Source organism: Accipiter gentilis, chromosome 14 (genome assembly GCF_929443795.1).
Source record: "Accipiter gentilis chromosome 14, bAccGen1.1, whole genome shotgun sequence".
Taxonomy (NCBI): Eukaryota; Metazoa; Chordata; class Aves; order Accipitriformes; family Accipitridae; genus Astur; species Astur gentilis.
This window is the reverse complement of record NC_064893.1, coordinates 24,228,637-24,245,271: the sequence shown is the minus strand read 5'-3', so window position 1 is coordinate 24,245,271 and position 16,635 is coordinate 24,228,637. Positions and strand designations below refer to the sequence as shown.

At 42.8% G+C, this 16,635-nt stretch overlaps 1 protein-coding gene across 2 annotated transcripts in view; it reads left to right on the top strand.

Moving 5' to 3' along the window:
- The first annotated feature begins 1,101 nt into the window (after window positions 1-1,101).
- PREX1 (phosphatidylinositol-3,4,5-trisphosphate dependent Rac exchange factor 1) overlaps window positions 1,102-16,635 on the top strand; it is a 179,341-nt gene continuing 163,807 nt past the window's right edge. For both annotated transcript variants that reach the window (XM_049816575.1, XM_049816574.1), the window contains exon 1: window positions 1,102-1,479. In XM_049816575.1, coding sequence (XP_049672532.1) covers window positions 1,309-1,479 — 171 coding nt within the window. In that variant the 5' untranslated portion in view covers window positions 1,102-1,308. The remainder of the gene's footprint in view (window positions 1,480-16,635) is intronic.

Below are 16,635 nucleotides of genomic sequence, written 5' to 3'. Positions count from 1 at the left end.
GGAAGTCAGTGGGAGCAGCATTGAACTGCAGGACTTGGTCTATTTTTGTTTGCAATTCGCCCTGTTCACCCCCTGCCCTTATGGGTTGCACTCACTTTGCACAAGCAGTTACTACCAACTTAAACCCCATATTTTTGATTCACGGCAGTGAAACACTTGCGTTTGTCATATATGTTCTCTGTTGGCATGGAAGTCTGCGATAGCTTATTTCTGCATACTTGTGTACGTTCTGGTGTGCGAGTTGTGTTTGTGTGTCCACCCCTCAGCGCTGTGCAGGGGAGGGGTGTCTGTGGATTTCGGTGCAAGTAGCCGTGGTGTGTTTATCTCCCTGTGCTGTGTTAATGTGGTGTGTGAGGTGTGTGTGAGTCCAGTGTCTTGGTGTGCTGGGTGAATGTAGCGTGTGGTGCGGGGGGTTGCAAGTGCGTGGGAAAGGGGTATGTGAGCACAGGGTGTGTGGCGTGCGTGTGAGGCATGTGTGAGTGCAGGGTGGGGGGCTGCAGGTGTGAGGTGGGGGGTGTGTGGGTGAGGGAGTGCGGGGTGTGAGGTGGGGGGGTGAGGGGGTGCAGGTGTGAGGTGGGGTGTGTGTGGGTGAGGGAGTGCGGGGTGTGAAGTGGGGGGGTGAGGGGGTGCAGGGTATGAGGTGGGTGTGTGTGGGTGAGGGAGTGCGGGGTGTGAGTTGGGGGGGTGAGGGGGTGCAGGTGTGAGGTGTGTGTGGTGTGAGGAGCTGAGGGTGTGTGAGGTGGGGGGGGTGGTGAAGAAGCGCGTGGGGTGAGAAGATGAGGGAGCGCGGGTGTGTGAGGGGGTGTAGGTGAGCGGGGGGGGGGGGGTGTGGGGGGTAAGACCTCGCTCCACAGCACCACCGCCCCGCCCCCTGACGCCCCCCGCCCGCCCGCCCGCCCGGCCCGCCCGCGCTCTCGCCTCGCCGCCCCGCCAGGCCGCTGCCCGCCGCTGGCCCGGCCAGGCCCCCAGGGGCCGGGCTCCGCCGCCTTCACCCTCCCCGTCCCGCCCTCCCCGCCCGCCTCTCGCTCCCCCCCCCCCCCCCCCCTCCGCCGTCGCTGGGGCTTCCCTTCTCTCCTCATTCAGCGCTGCCTCGCTGCTGAGCGCTCGGCGCGCCGCTAGCCCGGCATGTCCCGCAGCCGGGCTCCCCTCAGCGACCGGCCCCTGTAGCGCCTCCACCCGCAGGCGAGGCAGGGCCGAGGGGGCGGCAGGGGGTGCCGTTGCCCAGCCGCGCCGGGCACCATGGGGGGCTCCTGAGGCGGCCGAGGAGAGCGGCGGGGAAGCGGAACGCCTCGCCCCGCGGCCGCCACCATGGAGGAGGCGCCGCCGCCGCCGCCGCCGCCACCCGGCGCCCCCAGCGCCGCGGAGCCCACCGGTTGCCCCAAGGACACCGACCGCCAGCTGCGCCTCCGCCTCTGCGTCCTCAACGAGATCCTCAGCACCGAGCGGGACTACGTGGGGACCCTCCACTTCCTACAGTCGGTGAGCGGCGCCGCGGGGCGCGGGCGGGGGAAGCCCCCTCAGGGGCACCGGGGGGGCTAGGCGGGAGGCCCGGCCCGGCCCGGCGTGGAACGGCTCCTCCCCGGGCGGGCCGGGGGCTGCGAGAGCGTCCCGGCGGCGCTTTGGCACAACTTGTGGGAAGTGCCTGGGGCCAGGCCCGCTCCGCCAAGGGGGAGTTTCTTCTGCGAGAGAGGCTGGGGGGGTGTGTGTGGGGGTGGTGGTGTGTGCGAGGGTCCGGCGCGGGCAGGGCAAGACCGCCAGCAACCGCGTTTTCTCCTCCGATGAGGAAAAACCCTGCCGCCGGAGCGATGGAAGTGCCGGCTCTCGCAGCATCCTGGCGGTGCCCTGGCCGCTGGGCCGGGGGAAGCACGCGGGTGTCTCTGCCTCGCTGGGGGGTGTCAGGGACGGATCCAGAAATGAATCTGCTTTTCAGAATGCCTCATCCTTTTGTTGTTGTTGTCGTTCAGAAGTTGCTGTTAACACCCACTTGGAAACTACCCTTGCTGCCTGTTACTTATAAATAAATATTATATGTATTTTGCTTTAATGGTAAGCATAAATATGTGATTGGGCCGGGTGTGTCTGTGCATGTGGAGGCAATTATGCCCGCCTCTGAAATTATCCCCAGATTAGTTCAGAAGTAAAACTGTATCTGGCTATTTCCTTTTTCTGATATAGGCTCTGGATGTGAAATTCATCAGCACACCACCACATTCCTGCAAATAACTAGAAGAGCCTGCAGTAAAAGTTACTAGATAACAGATACACCATAAAAAAAAAAAGAAGAATAAACTATTTGATCACACAGAGATCAAGAATCAAAGCAAGGGAAGTCTCTGCAGAGATTTCTAAAAGATTGGACAGGGCAGAAATTCTTTCTGGTGTTTTGCTAGATAAGTACTAAACCCTGATTTCATCTAAATGGGCTTAGACCCTGGGTCCTTTTTTACTTATTCTTCTGGCGAGGTTGCTGTTTGTTTGTTTGTTTTTTAAAATCAGTTTGTCCTCAGAGTTTTTCAGATTCACCCAAGTGGCAAAGTGTCTAACATAAAAGATAAATGAAGACGATGTGGTTGCTTTATGAACTAGTCTCTACTTAAATCCTCCCTTCGTCTCTCAAATAGTTGAACTCGGAGTCTTTAATTTCAGAAGGCTTCCGAGTGAAGCCAGTTAGCTTCCTTCAGAACTGGGATTCTGTCTCACTGTGAGGAGATTCTTAAAAAAGCTGCAAGTTGCAGAAGTGCCCCACCCTACAGACAGAACAAAACAAAACAAAAACCCTGAGAAAACTCCTCTGTCCTAAGTACTGAATTTGAGATTTTGTCAGCTGCAGGCTGGAATACAGATTCAAGCTGCATATATTTTTAGCTTCAGTTCTTACAGCTAAATGCATTCACAGTGTTAACTAATGGGATTTTCATATATTAAAACCCAAACCAAGTCTTTATTTCTATTCATTAACTTGGCAGTTTTCATGAGAGCAGTAGTGGGTAATATGTCTTAGGTACTGGCAGGAGAAGATATGGACAGAGTATACTTGGCTGTGGTCTCAGGATGGTACTGCAGACAGAGCCCTTCAGTCACTTCACAGTTCACTAGCTACTAGGTGGAGATTGGCTGTAGTATTATCTTGGGGGATTGATTCTAATAGTGCAGCTTTACCCCCCTATGCAGTTTGTGTTTTGGTAATTATGTTTTAATAAAGCCCTGAGGGATAGGGTCTTTCCTATCTCTAGACCTTGGTTTAGAACAGCATTCACACACAGGCTTAGCTTTAACCATGTGTTGAATGTTCATGTGCTGTCCTAAATAATGACAGTTTCTTCAGTCATTGACCTAGTTTTTATGGGCTGAATCTCTGTACAACTGCATTCAAATAGTTGAATGGAGTTGGCACCAAGGAAAGGAGAATGAGGATCTACAGCAGTATGTGAGGGTAAAGAAAACAGTAGTGAGATGAAATTTTTAAAAATATAACTTGGAATGAGAAATATTTTCTGCATAAATTTGGTGGATGGCCATAACTTAATACCTTCTAACAAGATAATACAAAGGAAAGACTACAGCCCTGCCCCGCCCCCTACATTGGGCAGCTGACATGACATGCAAGGATATATAATCTATTTAATCACTGGAATTACAGGCAGTTATAGGGCAAAAGTTTTGCCTTATGACACTACTAAAAGTAATGCTGTAGCACTGGGGCCCTGTATTCTCAAATCTACTTAGGCCTCACAAATAAAGTCCACTTCACTCTTGTGAGTTTGTTTTTCCGAGTGCTCTGTTACTTCATAGGAACTGCTGCTTCTGCCCCATGGGTCTCTTTCTTACCATCTCATGTTCTGTCTGAGTAGCACTTACCCAGTGCAAAATAAACATGAACTACTACACTTTCTGGGGTAATGCACCTAGTTAACACTTAAATGTGGTTGGGTGAGGTTAGGGTTTTTTTTCATAGTGTGAATTGTACTGAAATTTATTATACTTCCATATGTTGCAGAAGCAATTTTGGCTGTAGTGGAGAAAAGACTGCACTTCCTCTGTGCAGGACAGCTGCAGTTCCCGGAGCTCACGGAAACTTGCTCCTGTCAAACATGAGATGAGAGATATACGGGTTACAGGTTCCTTTACTTAAGAAACTTTAATAGCTTTAATAAATAAACGAAGGCTAAATCTCATATCTTTCTATCATCAGAATGAGTTTTCCCTAAGTAGGATGGGACAGTGGTGCTTTAGAAAAAGGTTAGGTGAGGAAATTTGTGCTCTTTGTTAAATATTTGCTATTGAAGCCCGAGTCCTCATTAAGCATTCTCAATAAACAATGTTTTAAAAAGCAAACAACTAAATTCTATGGGTTTATTCACAGCACTAAGGTTGCTTGCTAGCAGAAGCTTCCTGTGTTCCCTGGTAATGTAAAAGAATCTCTTAAGTATTTAATACTATGGACTTGGAAATAAATCAAAGTAACTTTGATTTATTAAGAGTATTTTGGTCCTTTTTAGACGGCTAATATGTGACCATGTTAAAGGAAAGGTTTCCTTTTTCTTTTCTTTTTTTTGTATGCTTAGAAACCTTTTACTGCTAAGCTACAGGGAAAGTAGGTTTGCTATAAACATAAGGCTTCAATCCTTATTTGCTTTGCCTAAGAGATTGTGGTCCTTATTTTGCTTCTAATAAAGTGGGTATTGTTAAAGTTACAGAACATGGACTTTTCTTTTCTTAAAATAAAAATTGTGTTAATCACCATGAAGAACATTTTGCTGTGAGTTTTGTACTCATTTAATAAAAATGCTCCAGATGTTTACCTATTTAAATAAAATTTAGTCTCTAGAATCTGTTATATTTCATACCTCAAGCAATTCTGACAAATGGAGTTATATCTGCAGATTTAACTTAGATGCCCCATGCCACTACAGCTAAATTAGGCTATTCAGTCTGTTAGGTTTAGTACATCCAGTTAATTTTTCACTGTGTATGTTGTTTGTAACATTTTTATTCCATTGAATTTTGGACACAAGAAGGCATTCCTAGGAATTTTTGCTCCTGTTTAGTTTCTGGTACTCCTGTTGATAGGTCGCGTTACAGTATTATGTATCAGAATTTTGGAGAGAATGAAAGCCAGTAGCTTTTCTCTGTGGTTTGTTCTAGATCTCACAAGATGAGATGATAATTCCAAGGGATATAGCTATTTTCTTTAAACAGAGTCTGCTTTTTATATTAAATGGTAATAAATACAGATATGATACTCAAATGCATATAATGATTTTGATAGTGTTACTTTTCCTAGATTAAGCCTCAAAATGAGGATTTACCGTGCTGAGAGAGGGCAAACTCTTCTACTAGCTTACAGTTGATGAACTTACAGATTTGATTATGAATATGCATGTGCTGTATTGTGTCCCATCTCAGCTGCCATTTTGTTAGGCAGGTATGATGTTGCAAGATATGGAATCCTTCTTGAAGAAATGCTGTGCAAATCAGGAGTAATAATAGATAATACTGCAGTTATGCAGATATGTTACTAACTTTGTTAATAAAGGCTCATTATACAGCCAAACCTTTTAAACAGCAGGGAGAACTACAGGGAATGAATGAAAACATACTGCTGCCAATGTCATTAAAGAACTACTGATCAAATATGAAGCAAAGTGGAAAATTGTCAGAAGCTAATGGAACTTTACTAAAAGTTACTGATGGAGCAAGATAAACTTCAAAGAGATAAAGGCAGATAATTCTGTTGTAAGTCTCTGGTGAGATCATAAACCATAAGGATTTTCAGTCTCCAGACTTCAAGATTCAATTAATCCTTTGCCTCCCTTTGGCCTCTTTTAACTCTCTGTAATGTATGCAGAAATGTTTACATTTTATATGTGATCTTGTAAATATTTCTTTTCTATGTGACAAAATTAAACCAGGTGATAATTTAGTTTTGATGAATGCCAAAGCATCTGTCTGGTGGTGTGCAGTTTTGCACAAGTATGTGGCTGACAGCAGAGTCTTTGGGTGCTGAGGTGCGATATCTGCACATTTCAGCCCTTAAGCTTTCCTGTTCTCTAGTTATCTGTTCTTGCCTGTGTTGTCAGTCTGCATGAAAAAGTCACAGACAATTCATTGAGAAAAGAAAGGTTGTGGTTTGTTTGAATGCTGCATGGTCATTCCACAGAATCCCAGTCAAATCTGTGATACTAATATTGCAGTAATTAAAGACCAGCTTTCAAGTAAGGAGACACAGGAGCCCTGAGCAATTTCAGATGTACTCATTGACCATCATTCTAAAAATAGATTAAATAGTGGGTACACAACAGTTAGATGTCAGTATTTAAAGGTTTGGTTTACCAGTTTGTAGATATAATCATATGAATTACATGTGAAAGTGTAGTAACAGTAAATATCCATACACTAGATTGCAAAGGTAGGTATTTTGTTGCATACACATCTCCCCTCCCCCCCATCCTTTAATTTCACTGGACACTTAGCTCTAACCTGCATATGCAGCTCCCACAGCTTAGGTAATTGCAAGTATATAAAGCCAAATTGTTCTTCACATTGTATATAAATATGGCTCTTTAATCTTTCCAAACAAACCACCAACTTGTAAATTTTGATGTCAGAATGACAGGATGTACTTTTAGCTTGAGCAATTGCTGTGTGTTCTATGGAGGCATGAAAATAGTATGAAAGTTGAACTGTCCTTATCAGACATGTATCAAGTTGGATAAGTAGTTGTACCAGGACTATTTTTAGGTTTTAATATTATGCCATCCTTTAGTTTTATATGAAGGTTAGACGTCTTTTTCCATCTTATCAATTGTATAAATAAGTTATGTTAGGACACGTGCCATCAGATAAATTAACCCACATCCTACAACAGACTCAAAATATTTATGTTATGCTCCCTTTTCTTGCTTGCTTTGTAGTTGCAATTGGTCTAGTATCTCTGGATTTTTGCTCTCCGCCCATCTTGAAATATGATAAGCATCACAGGCGTTTGTGTTTTTTTGGTTTTGGTTTTTTGTTTTTTTTTTTTTTGTTTTTTTTTTTTTTTTCATATTTCACAGTCTTGTTTGCATCCAAGATTAGGGCTCTGGTGCTCAGACAGAGTAGCAAACAGACCATTTGTCTGGGCTGTAAGGTGTGGTTTCCTGTCCTACCCTGTTCTTTGCCTGTTTCATCCTCAGTAGGTAGAGATAAACTCTGATTCTGGAAGGTGAACCATATGGTTTGGGTAATGTTGCTCCTTTATTATGAGATGGCTAAAAGAGCAATTGGGGAGATGAAGGAGATAGAAAAGGAAATTTGTTTGGAAGTGATCTAAATTAGCTTAGCTATTCTGTTGTTTTGGTCAGTTGGTCACATACAGTCCCCTAGAGCCAGTTGTTACGATTGTGAATGATCAAGATTTTCTACTGCTGAGTCCTAACAACGTGGGGCGTTTTTCTTAAAAGCCTGGTTCCTGACATACATAAATTGAGGAAGATTGCAGCTTTCATTTTAAATAGCATGTTTGTAGCCCTTCTTGTAAAGCAAAGTTTGAAGAGGTGACATTGCAAAACATAAATGCTCATGACTGTTGTTTTTTTTCAGGGGCTTGTGTTATGACTCTTGAGTTTTGGGGCTGGCAATTCTGCTAGTAGTTTTCTATTCAGACTAAGTGTAGTGCAAAATTAGCTGCTAAAGGCTGAAATGCAAACAGATTAAAAGGTTCTTTTGCTGTGGATACAAAGAGAGAATGTGAAGAAAACAGTCTGGATGTAGAAAGTGAAGCAGAAGTGAAAAACAGAAAAGCAAAACAAAGCAAAGGGAAAGCTCTGAAAATATTTATTCATCAGAGCCTGTGGTCTGCAGAGCCCAGTTTACAATCCATGGGATCTAAGAGCAGGGATGGAGGATACAGAATTCCCAGGTTCTCTTCTGCTCCAAGATGCATGTCCGAGCTTCATTTTTCACTTGGAAAATTGTGTGACCAGCCCATGCCTTTTGCAGTGAGGCTTTACAAATCAAAGATATATAGGAATACAGTAGATTTTTTTGTATGAACAAAGCTGTTTAGTTCTTCTTGCACTGTCACAGAATGTCCACAATGAGAAAATGTCAATAAATCCCCTATGTAATTTCATAAGTTTACTGCCACACAGGTGAGAACTAAACCTCCTTTCTCTTTGCTTCCCTTAGCTCATTCCAGCTTGGTGTGCATCTGACCCTTGTTACCCTTCATGTCAGGTCTACTTTGGTCTCTTTACATCCTTCAGAATGAGGTGTTTGACCTGACTCTGGCTCTAGTTTCTCCCTCCTATCAATTGCAGTGATACCATCAATCAGTCCTTTTGCCATTTGTCCCTCCCTCTCACTTCAAGGATGCCAGTTGTTGTCTGAACATGTGTCAAGATCGTGGGGGTGGGGGGGGGGGGGGGAGGTTGGCTGCCCTGTGCTTTTCCAGCGCCAGGGTGGTGCCTCTGCAACAAAACTCACTTGCAATAGCAGTCTGGGAGCTGAGTGAGTATAGGGGAGGGACAGAGACCCTGGGCTTTGGTAGGAAAGGGCATGTGGATCAAAAAGTGAAACAAGCATCGCAGCAGAAATTGAGTTGCTCTACACATAGCTGAATACATGTTTGATTTTACACAATTTTTTGCTGGTTTTTGCAGGAAGCTTACTGATACCCATTACGGGACCTTGTTTGTCCCTAACCATAGGAAGAGAAAAAGTTTGAAAGCATTGCTAATTTTCCCCTTCGCAGGTCACGCAGTGTTTGTGCCATAGGCAGGAGTACTGCTTTGCAGGAGCGGGAAATGTGGTTCTACAATTTTACATCATGTGATAGAATCATGAAAAATAGTATCGGAGAGGATCTTGACAAACCATCCCATCATGTTCTGATCTGAAAGGATGGTAATTTCTGATGATTTATCCTGGTGTTTAGATGTCCTTATTAGAAATGTCTTCCTAATGCCTAACATAATGTCTAATCTTTCTTTGCAGTGAGCATGGAGGTGATCTCTTTCTCTTTGCATCAAACCCTCAAGTATTCCATGGATGTTTTCACATTTTGTTTCAGACTAGACTAAATTGTCATAGTATTTAACTTTTTTCTCAAAAAACTATTTAATTTTACCTCTGATAATTACCTGGATTCTCTAATCTATGTGTTTCTTGAACTCTAGTGCCCAAAACACAGGCGCAAGACACTCCCAAGGTTTTAGCAGTACCAAGTGAGGGAATGGATTATTTCACATTTTTTGTACATTACACAGGAGTATTATCATAGCACAGGAGCCTTATGAAAGATTTATCTGAGTTTGTACCTGTATTTGAGGACAACTCATTGCTTATACCAGTGACTGTGACTGGGTGTCTGCATAGGGGATTTATGGGAGCAGTGTAATATTTAGACTTCTAGGGTGTACCCTGGAAGGGCAACACTGAACCCTCCTTAAGGGGAAGAGAATGATGTGTTTTCAAGCCAGTTTTCCTATGTTCAGATCCTGGCAGTCCCAGAGGCATCCCACTCTGAGAGGGTATCTGAGGCTTGAAAAAGCAGGATCTCCCAAGTGCAGTGTCTGCCTGCAGGCATCCAGATAAGTCTGTGACAGATGAAGCTTTTGAGAAATTACTTATTTCTGTTGCCTGCCTATTGTTTCCTTCAGGCACTTGCAAGAAAATATAAGGGACTATGTGTGAATTTCCCTCTTCTTTCCAGCTGTAGAATCTCTTTTCTGTTGTTTTTGTTTCCAGCCTCAAATGGATTCTCAGCCTGCAATGGGTGTTTTCTTGGTAAAGGCCTTGCACTGTTGCAGTGTGTTTTAGGATGTAAATGGTAATGTATGTTTTGACTTTGGTGATGCTTGAAATCACTGTGCAATGGCAGTCGATACTGGTCGCCACCAGAGAGAGTACTGCTGACCCACATATATCTGCTTATCTCCTTGGCCTTCATTATCTGCAGAGACTACCATCAGTTTTCTTGCACGAAATGGGGATTTACTGTGGCCTTTACTGTGGCAAAGACTTTCAACTCTCCTGTACTTCATCTTCTTTTTTGAGATACTCTTGAAATTAGGAAATATATTCTGTGGACTCATCTAGTTTGTGCAGATTTTTTTTTTCATTGCAAATAGCAATTGCCATGATTGCAGAAATCTGTTTTGGATCAAATCTTTCAAATTGTCCTGAATGGTTTTATCTCATGGCTTCATCTCTGACTTCATTGCAAGGTTTCTTTGCAGTCATCTTTCAGCCAGCCTCTTTTGTTTTGTGCTTTAGATGACATGGAAGCATGTGTAGTTCACTAATAATGCTGATTATTACCATTGTCTTTGTGTTGTGATGGGATACTTAATCCATATTTACACAGCAGTATTTCCCTTAAATACTCTGAATTGACAGATGATCCCTTGATTAGGGCAATCAAAGGTGATGCTATTTCAGAGTGCATGAAGGCTGTTTGAATTAAGGATGTAAAAAGTAGGGTTGGACTTGTGGCATAGGGTGGCTGCTCTTTCCTCCTGTGTTACGGTGGCTTCAATCCATTCCTGCCCTGCCCCCCTCTTTGTCTCTGTTTCTGCCTCAGTATTTTGTGTTCTGTTTTTAACTTGCGTTGAAGCAACCAGTTCTGTGTCTTTGAAGGGTGGACTGGAAGCACCACTATCTTATCATGTTTCTTATCTGTTTTGAAGAGTTCCCATTTAGCAGTGGGAATGACTGCAGCATTCTTAGCCTTTAACAGCTAGAGGCAAGAAAAAGATTTGAAATATGCAACAGTGTCATTTCTTAATCAGTTACAAAGATTTCATTGTGGAGCAGTGCAATTCATGCAAAGCCACGTCTCGTACAAAGACTGAATGCTACCTTTTACTACTTTTCCCTGTTAGATCACAAACTGAGGCTTGGACTGGGGGTTGCACTAACAGCGTGCCTAAGACCTGAGCAAAGTCTTGGATTTAAATACTACTGCAGATGAAGGTTCCTGCCTGATTGCCTCGCCAAGCCTGATTAAAGCTTTAACACTGCCTTCTGCACATATGGTTGAGTCAAACTGCAGTGGACATTCAGAACTGCAGATCTATACCGGGAGAGAACCTCAGGGTGGTTATCTGGACTAAAATGCCTGACTCCTGCATATACAGCCTCCTTTACCCATCTGTAGAAGCCACTCATCTGAAGAAGCCTTGACTCCCTTTGAACTGCCGATCTCAAGACCAGAGTAAGAGAAAATGGCTCTGTGGCAAGAAAACAGTTCCTTTGCTCTTTCTAAGGAGCCCTCCTCCTTGGAAGAGTAACTCATTGCTTACACAGCTGATAGCCATATGTCAAGCCATGAGATAGTGATTGCACAAAGCTGAATGGGAGCTCTGATAGGCCCCTTGAACCCTAGTCACATAAAGACAGGTATTGACTATTCTGGGCATCACGATGCTTATGTAAGCACATCTGCTTTTTCACCTGGTGCTATTAGCACAAGAACTTGTCACAAGCTGGCTGGCAATGCAACTTCCTACAGCTCTGGAGACAGCTGCAATTTTATGTCATGTATCTTTGAGTTTCAGAGAGGGCAATAGATTTCTACACCTTGATTATTTAAAGATTAGGGTGGTTACTGAGATGATGGGACTGTAGAATGGAGTTAAAGAAACATTTATGTTCATTTAAGGATATTGGGTCAATCTCACTGCTATTGCCATTGCTATAATTATTTTTATGGACATATATCAGCCATACAAATAATACCTTGCTGCAACTTGTCTGATGTCTCATGACTCAGAGAGTAAATTTTGTGACCATTCTTAACCCAACTTTCTGACTTTCATTTTGTACTTCTGGTTTTGCTTGTGGTCAGTTCTTGTGCCAACAGGTTAATTTGTTGGTTCCCAAACCACTTAGCTTATGTAAAATGAGGGCACCTTTTTTTTTTTTTAACAAGCACTGTGTTGTAGTCATCAAAAATCTTTGCAGACTAGTCATCATTTAGTTGGTGCAGTAATACACTTTCAGTTTAAAAAAAGAAAAAAAGGAGCAAACAATCTAAAATGCAGGGTGCAGATTATATATTCCCTGTGGATTTGTCAGTTGTTTAGTTGCCACTGTCTAAGAGTTGGGGCCAACATTTTCAGGGCTCCTTCAGGCATATATTGGGAACTGCTTGGCTGTATGTTTTGGGTGTGAAACTCGATGTGATTGGGCTAGGAGTTTGACTTGCACAAATTGGGCTGAGGGTTTAATTGTGAACCAGTGTCGCTACCAGTGATACCAAAGCCACATTCTTTTTGCTAGTGTGTCTTGCCCTAATGTGTCAGAATGAGCAAATATTGATCACTGAAAGGTTGTGATGCTCACCCCTTCCCTGAGTGGACCACTTTTTAAAGAGAAAGGCTAGCACAGTCCTTTGCAACTGGTGACCCTGACTGCTGAGGTTGCCACTAAGGACTGATGATTGTCTTTGTGATCTGAGCAATTTATTAAGGAACAGCTTTGAACCCATGAGACTCATTTTACTGGATGGCTGTCAGATGTTTACCTTTGTACATGATAGAATGGCTTAGATTTAAAAAAGCCTAACAACAACATCTATAATCTTTTTATATTTTTTTTCTTATCTACAGTAAATCACTTCAGTGATAACACTTTTGTCTTGAAAGTTTTGCCTGCTCATGCTTCTGGCATCCTAGTGTGGTTTGAGTAACTTGGAACAACCTGCCATGGGATACATGAAGGGCATACATGTCAGGAAAGAGGGGAAGACATAAAAGGTTGCATTTGGGGATTATTTTGGAGGCTGAGGAAGCTGACAATGAGAGGAGTTCCCTGATATTCAGTGTCCTGTGTCACTGGTGGAGGGCCCTGCTTTGGGGACAGACTCCTGATAAGAATTTGCATTTTAGTGAGTTCTTATCTCAGATAGGTGGGTGGGTTTTAGCTACACAGCAAAGTTTCTGGTCCCATGGGACTTTCTGTCTAATCTGACAACTGCTTTGAATTCATCACCTCACAGGGAGCCATTTGCTGTTAACCTCATCACTAGGTGGCTAAAGAAGCCCCTTTCATTTTGTTTGAAGGGGCAATAACAGAAGGTTGTAAAGCTTTTGACTTGGTAAAAAGTTTCGGACTCTGAAACTTGATTCTTAAACAGAATCTGGGTGGTTGTGGGAACAATGGACAAGCCTAATGTAGGTATATATGAACAGGCTGTGTGCTATTTAATGTGTAGGTTACAGAGGAGAAGGCATGGAGGCAAAAGTTTTTCTGTCTTGCTAGATCTGATCAGTGGTTAATGCCCTGTATTAAGCAAGAGACTTAGGCTACAAATGTAGTAAACAAAACAGTGCCAGGCTTTATTCTTTGGCCCACAGGCCAACTGGCATGAGCTGGTCTTGTCTTGTACCACTAAACTCTCTGAGTCTTGAAGTAGGATGGCTGCATTTAAACTGCCTATTGGGAATGGTCCTTGGCCCATCCTAACTCTGGCACTACGGCTGGGAATTGTTTAGGAGAATGTTAGCACACCTGGGCCAAAGGGTGCCAGGAGATATTCTGACAGTTTTCTAACAGAATTGCAAGGCTCAGGCCCATCTTCTGGTGCTGATAGCTTACTAGTACAGGTCTCCCCCCAGACCGTGGCACATCTTCCTAAAATAGGACTCTGGTAGAGCAGTGATGCCCATGGCAGAGCTGACACGCAGACCCAGTGCTAGCTTTTCTGTGTTGGTGACTGGTGCAGATGGGTTTATTTTTGATGCTTTGTTGTTATGTGAAAGTTGTAGGTGCCAGGCCAGAAGTGTTGGAAATATGTTTTGTCAGCCTTCTTTAGATTTTTGTCATTACTGACTCTGTTGTCGTCATTACTTGAGGTCTTTTATTTTCTTGATCTATGGAGGAGACAGAAAGGAAATACAGTTTGAATGGGTGGGGACTACTTTAGGACAGTGTGAAAAGGAACTGGATGTTAATTACCTAATTCTGAGTGTCATTACTAACAGTTGTAAGCTGAGATACTGTAGACTGAAAACACTTTTGTCCTTCACATGAAGTGCTGCTTGCTCATTTCTGTTTTATTTACTTCCCTTTTTATTGTGGAAGATCAAAGGCTTCAAATGATAGTCACTGGACACTTGCATAAAGTTTTTTAGCTCATATCCCTCTGGGTGCTGGTGGTTCTGTCTCTGTTGTGTTACTGACTTCGTGCTCAGAAATAGGCTCAGATGGGAAGCAGCTGTTTGTGAGGAGAGGGTGTTGACAAGACACAAAATAAGGGAAGAACGGGGCGGGGGGAGATTTCCAAAGAGAGCTGCAGAAATGTGTTTGCTATGAGTACTCAGTTGTCAGAGGCATGATCCCTCAAAAGGAGAAGGAGAGAAGGATATTGGGAAGACACTTTTCCCAGAGTTTGGCTCCTTCATTGGCTCTTAAAACTTTACATGGGAAACTATCCTTGTTGCAAATACATGTCTCCTCCTTTGCACTGGCACAAGTGTTTTGCTCACATGTGAAGACAACATGTTCTGAAAACTTGTCAGTAAATAAATAGTGATTTTCAGGCTATATGGACCAAAGATGATTTTTGGGGGAGGTATAGTTGAAAAGTGAGATTTACCAATTAAGTTATTTATACAAGTCAAAAGTACCACTTCAGTTTTTAACTTAGTGATTAAATGGTACAGGGCACACAAAATCCAATGCATTTAGTGTTGCAGTATCTGTTTTGCTGGGCTTTTTACTGAGTCAGACCACTAGCTTTGCCACCACTGAATTTCTAGAATTCTGCTGCATTCAGTTCTCTGGCTTTCACATTGCACCCACATTCTTGGTTTACAATTGCCTTCCCTTGCAGTGGATTGCAAAGCTGTTGCGCAAGGATGGATAATCTTACTGCACATGTTTTTTTCACTTTAGTGCATTCTTCCCTCTGTTCAGCACTCACAAGTAGTATATGCTAGAGTAACTGCACTTAAAAGTTGGGGAGCAAGAACAAAAAGCATTTAGAAACAAAAATGGACCAATAAATTTAAGTTATAGTCAAGGCTTTTGACCTAAATGCAACTGGAAAGAATATTGGTTGTAGATGAATGGAAGAAGTCAAAAAGGACAGATCAGTACTTCTGGAATTAGAACAGGTGATTGCAGACATATTACATCATTACATAGTCTTTCACTATTCACCAGCTATGATGGTTCTCTGAAAAAATCAGCTGTGGGCAGTTCCTGTTGTTATAAATTAAGAATTGTGCACAGTTTTTATTACTTTGCTTTGGTTTTTGTTGTTGGTTGGGTTTGGGTATTTTGTATCTTTGCCAAATGGGGCAAAGCTTTCTTACTCTTTACTCAGTCAGCAAAACACTCCCTGAAGAAATGTGTTTCCCTATTTTTTTGACTGTTAAGCCTCTCTTTCTTTAAATATTTAATGTACTCAGCTGCATCTTGATTTTAACATGGTGAACAGATCAAGCTGATGAAGCTTTGCTTTATGGATGGATTTGTTGGTGAAGGGTACTGGAAGTTTTATGCAGTTACATAGAGTAGCAGAGGAAAAGTTAAAAAGAGACATTACTTAGGATGATGTTCTGTTTTGCATTATGTGTGGTAGAGCACCTTTTGAGGATTCTGCTATCTCTATGGACTTTATCCTGCAGGGTGCTGAAGCCAGGAGGAGGTGGAAAAGCTCAGCCTGTTCTAGCAGGTGTCTGTCAACCTTGCAGTATCAGCATTTTCTGTGTACAGAATATCAACATTGTGAACAGCAAGGTACCTCTGGGAATTTCACTCTGACCTCTGTTTCCTTCCCCATTTAAAAACAGCTTAATATGCATCTTGACGTAAAAAAAAGCTAGAAAGAACAGCCAGCCTTTTGATTGTTTTTTTCTGTTATACTGTGTATGCAGTACGTATGCATGTCATAAGAGATCCTTTTGCACAATAGAGGCCAATGCATCTTTCTTAAGCAGTTGCACAAGAAAAGCCACAACTTGGAAAGTAAAGTGTGAATCAAAATTTTTACAGCGCACAACCAGAGGAACTGAAATTTGCAATCAGCAAGCAAGAATTAAATTGCAGTGGCAGCAGTTGCTACGTCCAGGTGGTGTGTGTTTGGAGGCAAGGCTGCATGACATAAGTTCTGTTTTAATGTGGTTCTGGGTGAGCTGCTGGGGCAGCATGGTATCAAAAAACAGCTTAACCCAGTTGGAAGAAAAGTCTCAAGTTATTTTACTTAGTGAAGAGGAAAATTTTTCTTTGAAGTGCATTAAGAATAAAGATACTAGTCTGTGTTTATGCAGCACTTTTTGGGCTATATTATCTCAAAATAGAAAACCAGTATTTAGCAGGTGGAGAAACTGAGGTACAGAAAGGCAAAATGACTTGTCCAAAGGTTGCAGGGGAAGTAATAACAGAGCCAGCAACTGAAACTGAATATCTTGTCTTCATTCCTTACCTCTTTTAGGAGAAAAAAAAAAAGAGCAAAAGATGTCATACAAGCTATACATCTTTTTTTGTGAAAAAGTGCAACAAAAATTTTAATTCTTTAATTCAGTCTGCCGGCAACCAGCTGACACATCCTTGGCAGTTAGTGCTTGATGAACTGGTGGTCTCAGCTCAATTCCAGGGGGACTGTTAGGCATAACCAGAAACAGTATTGACAGTCTCTGTGCACAG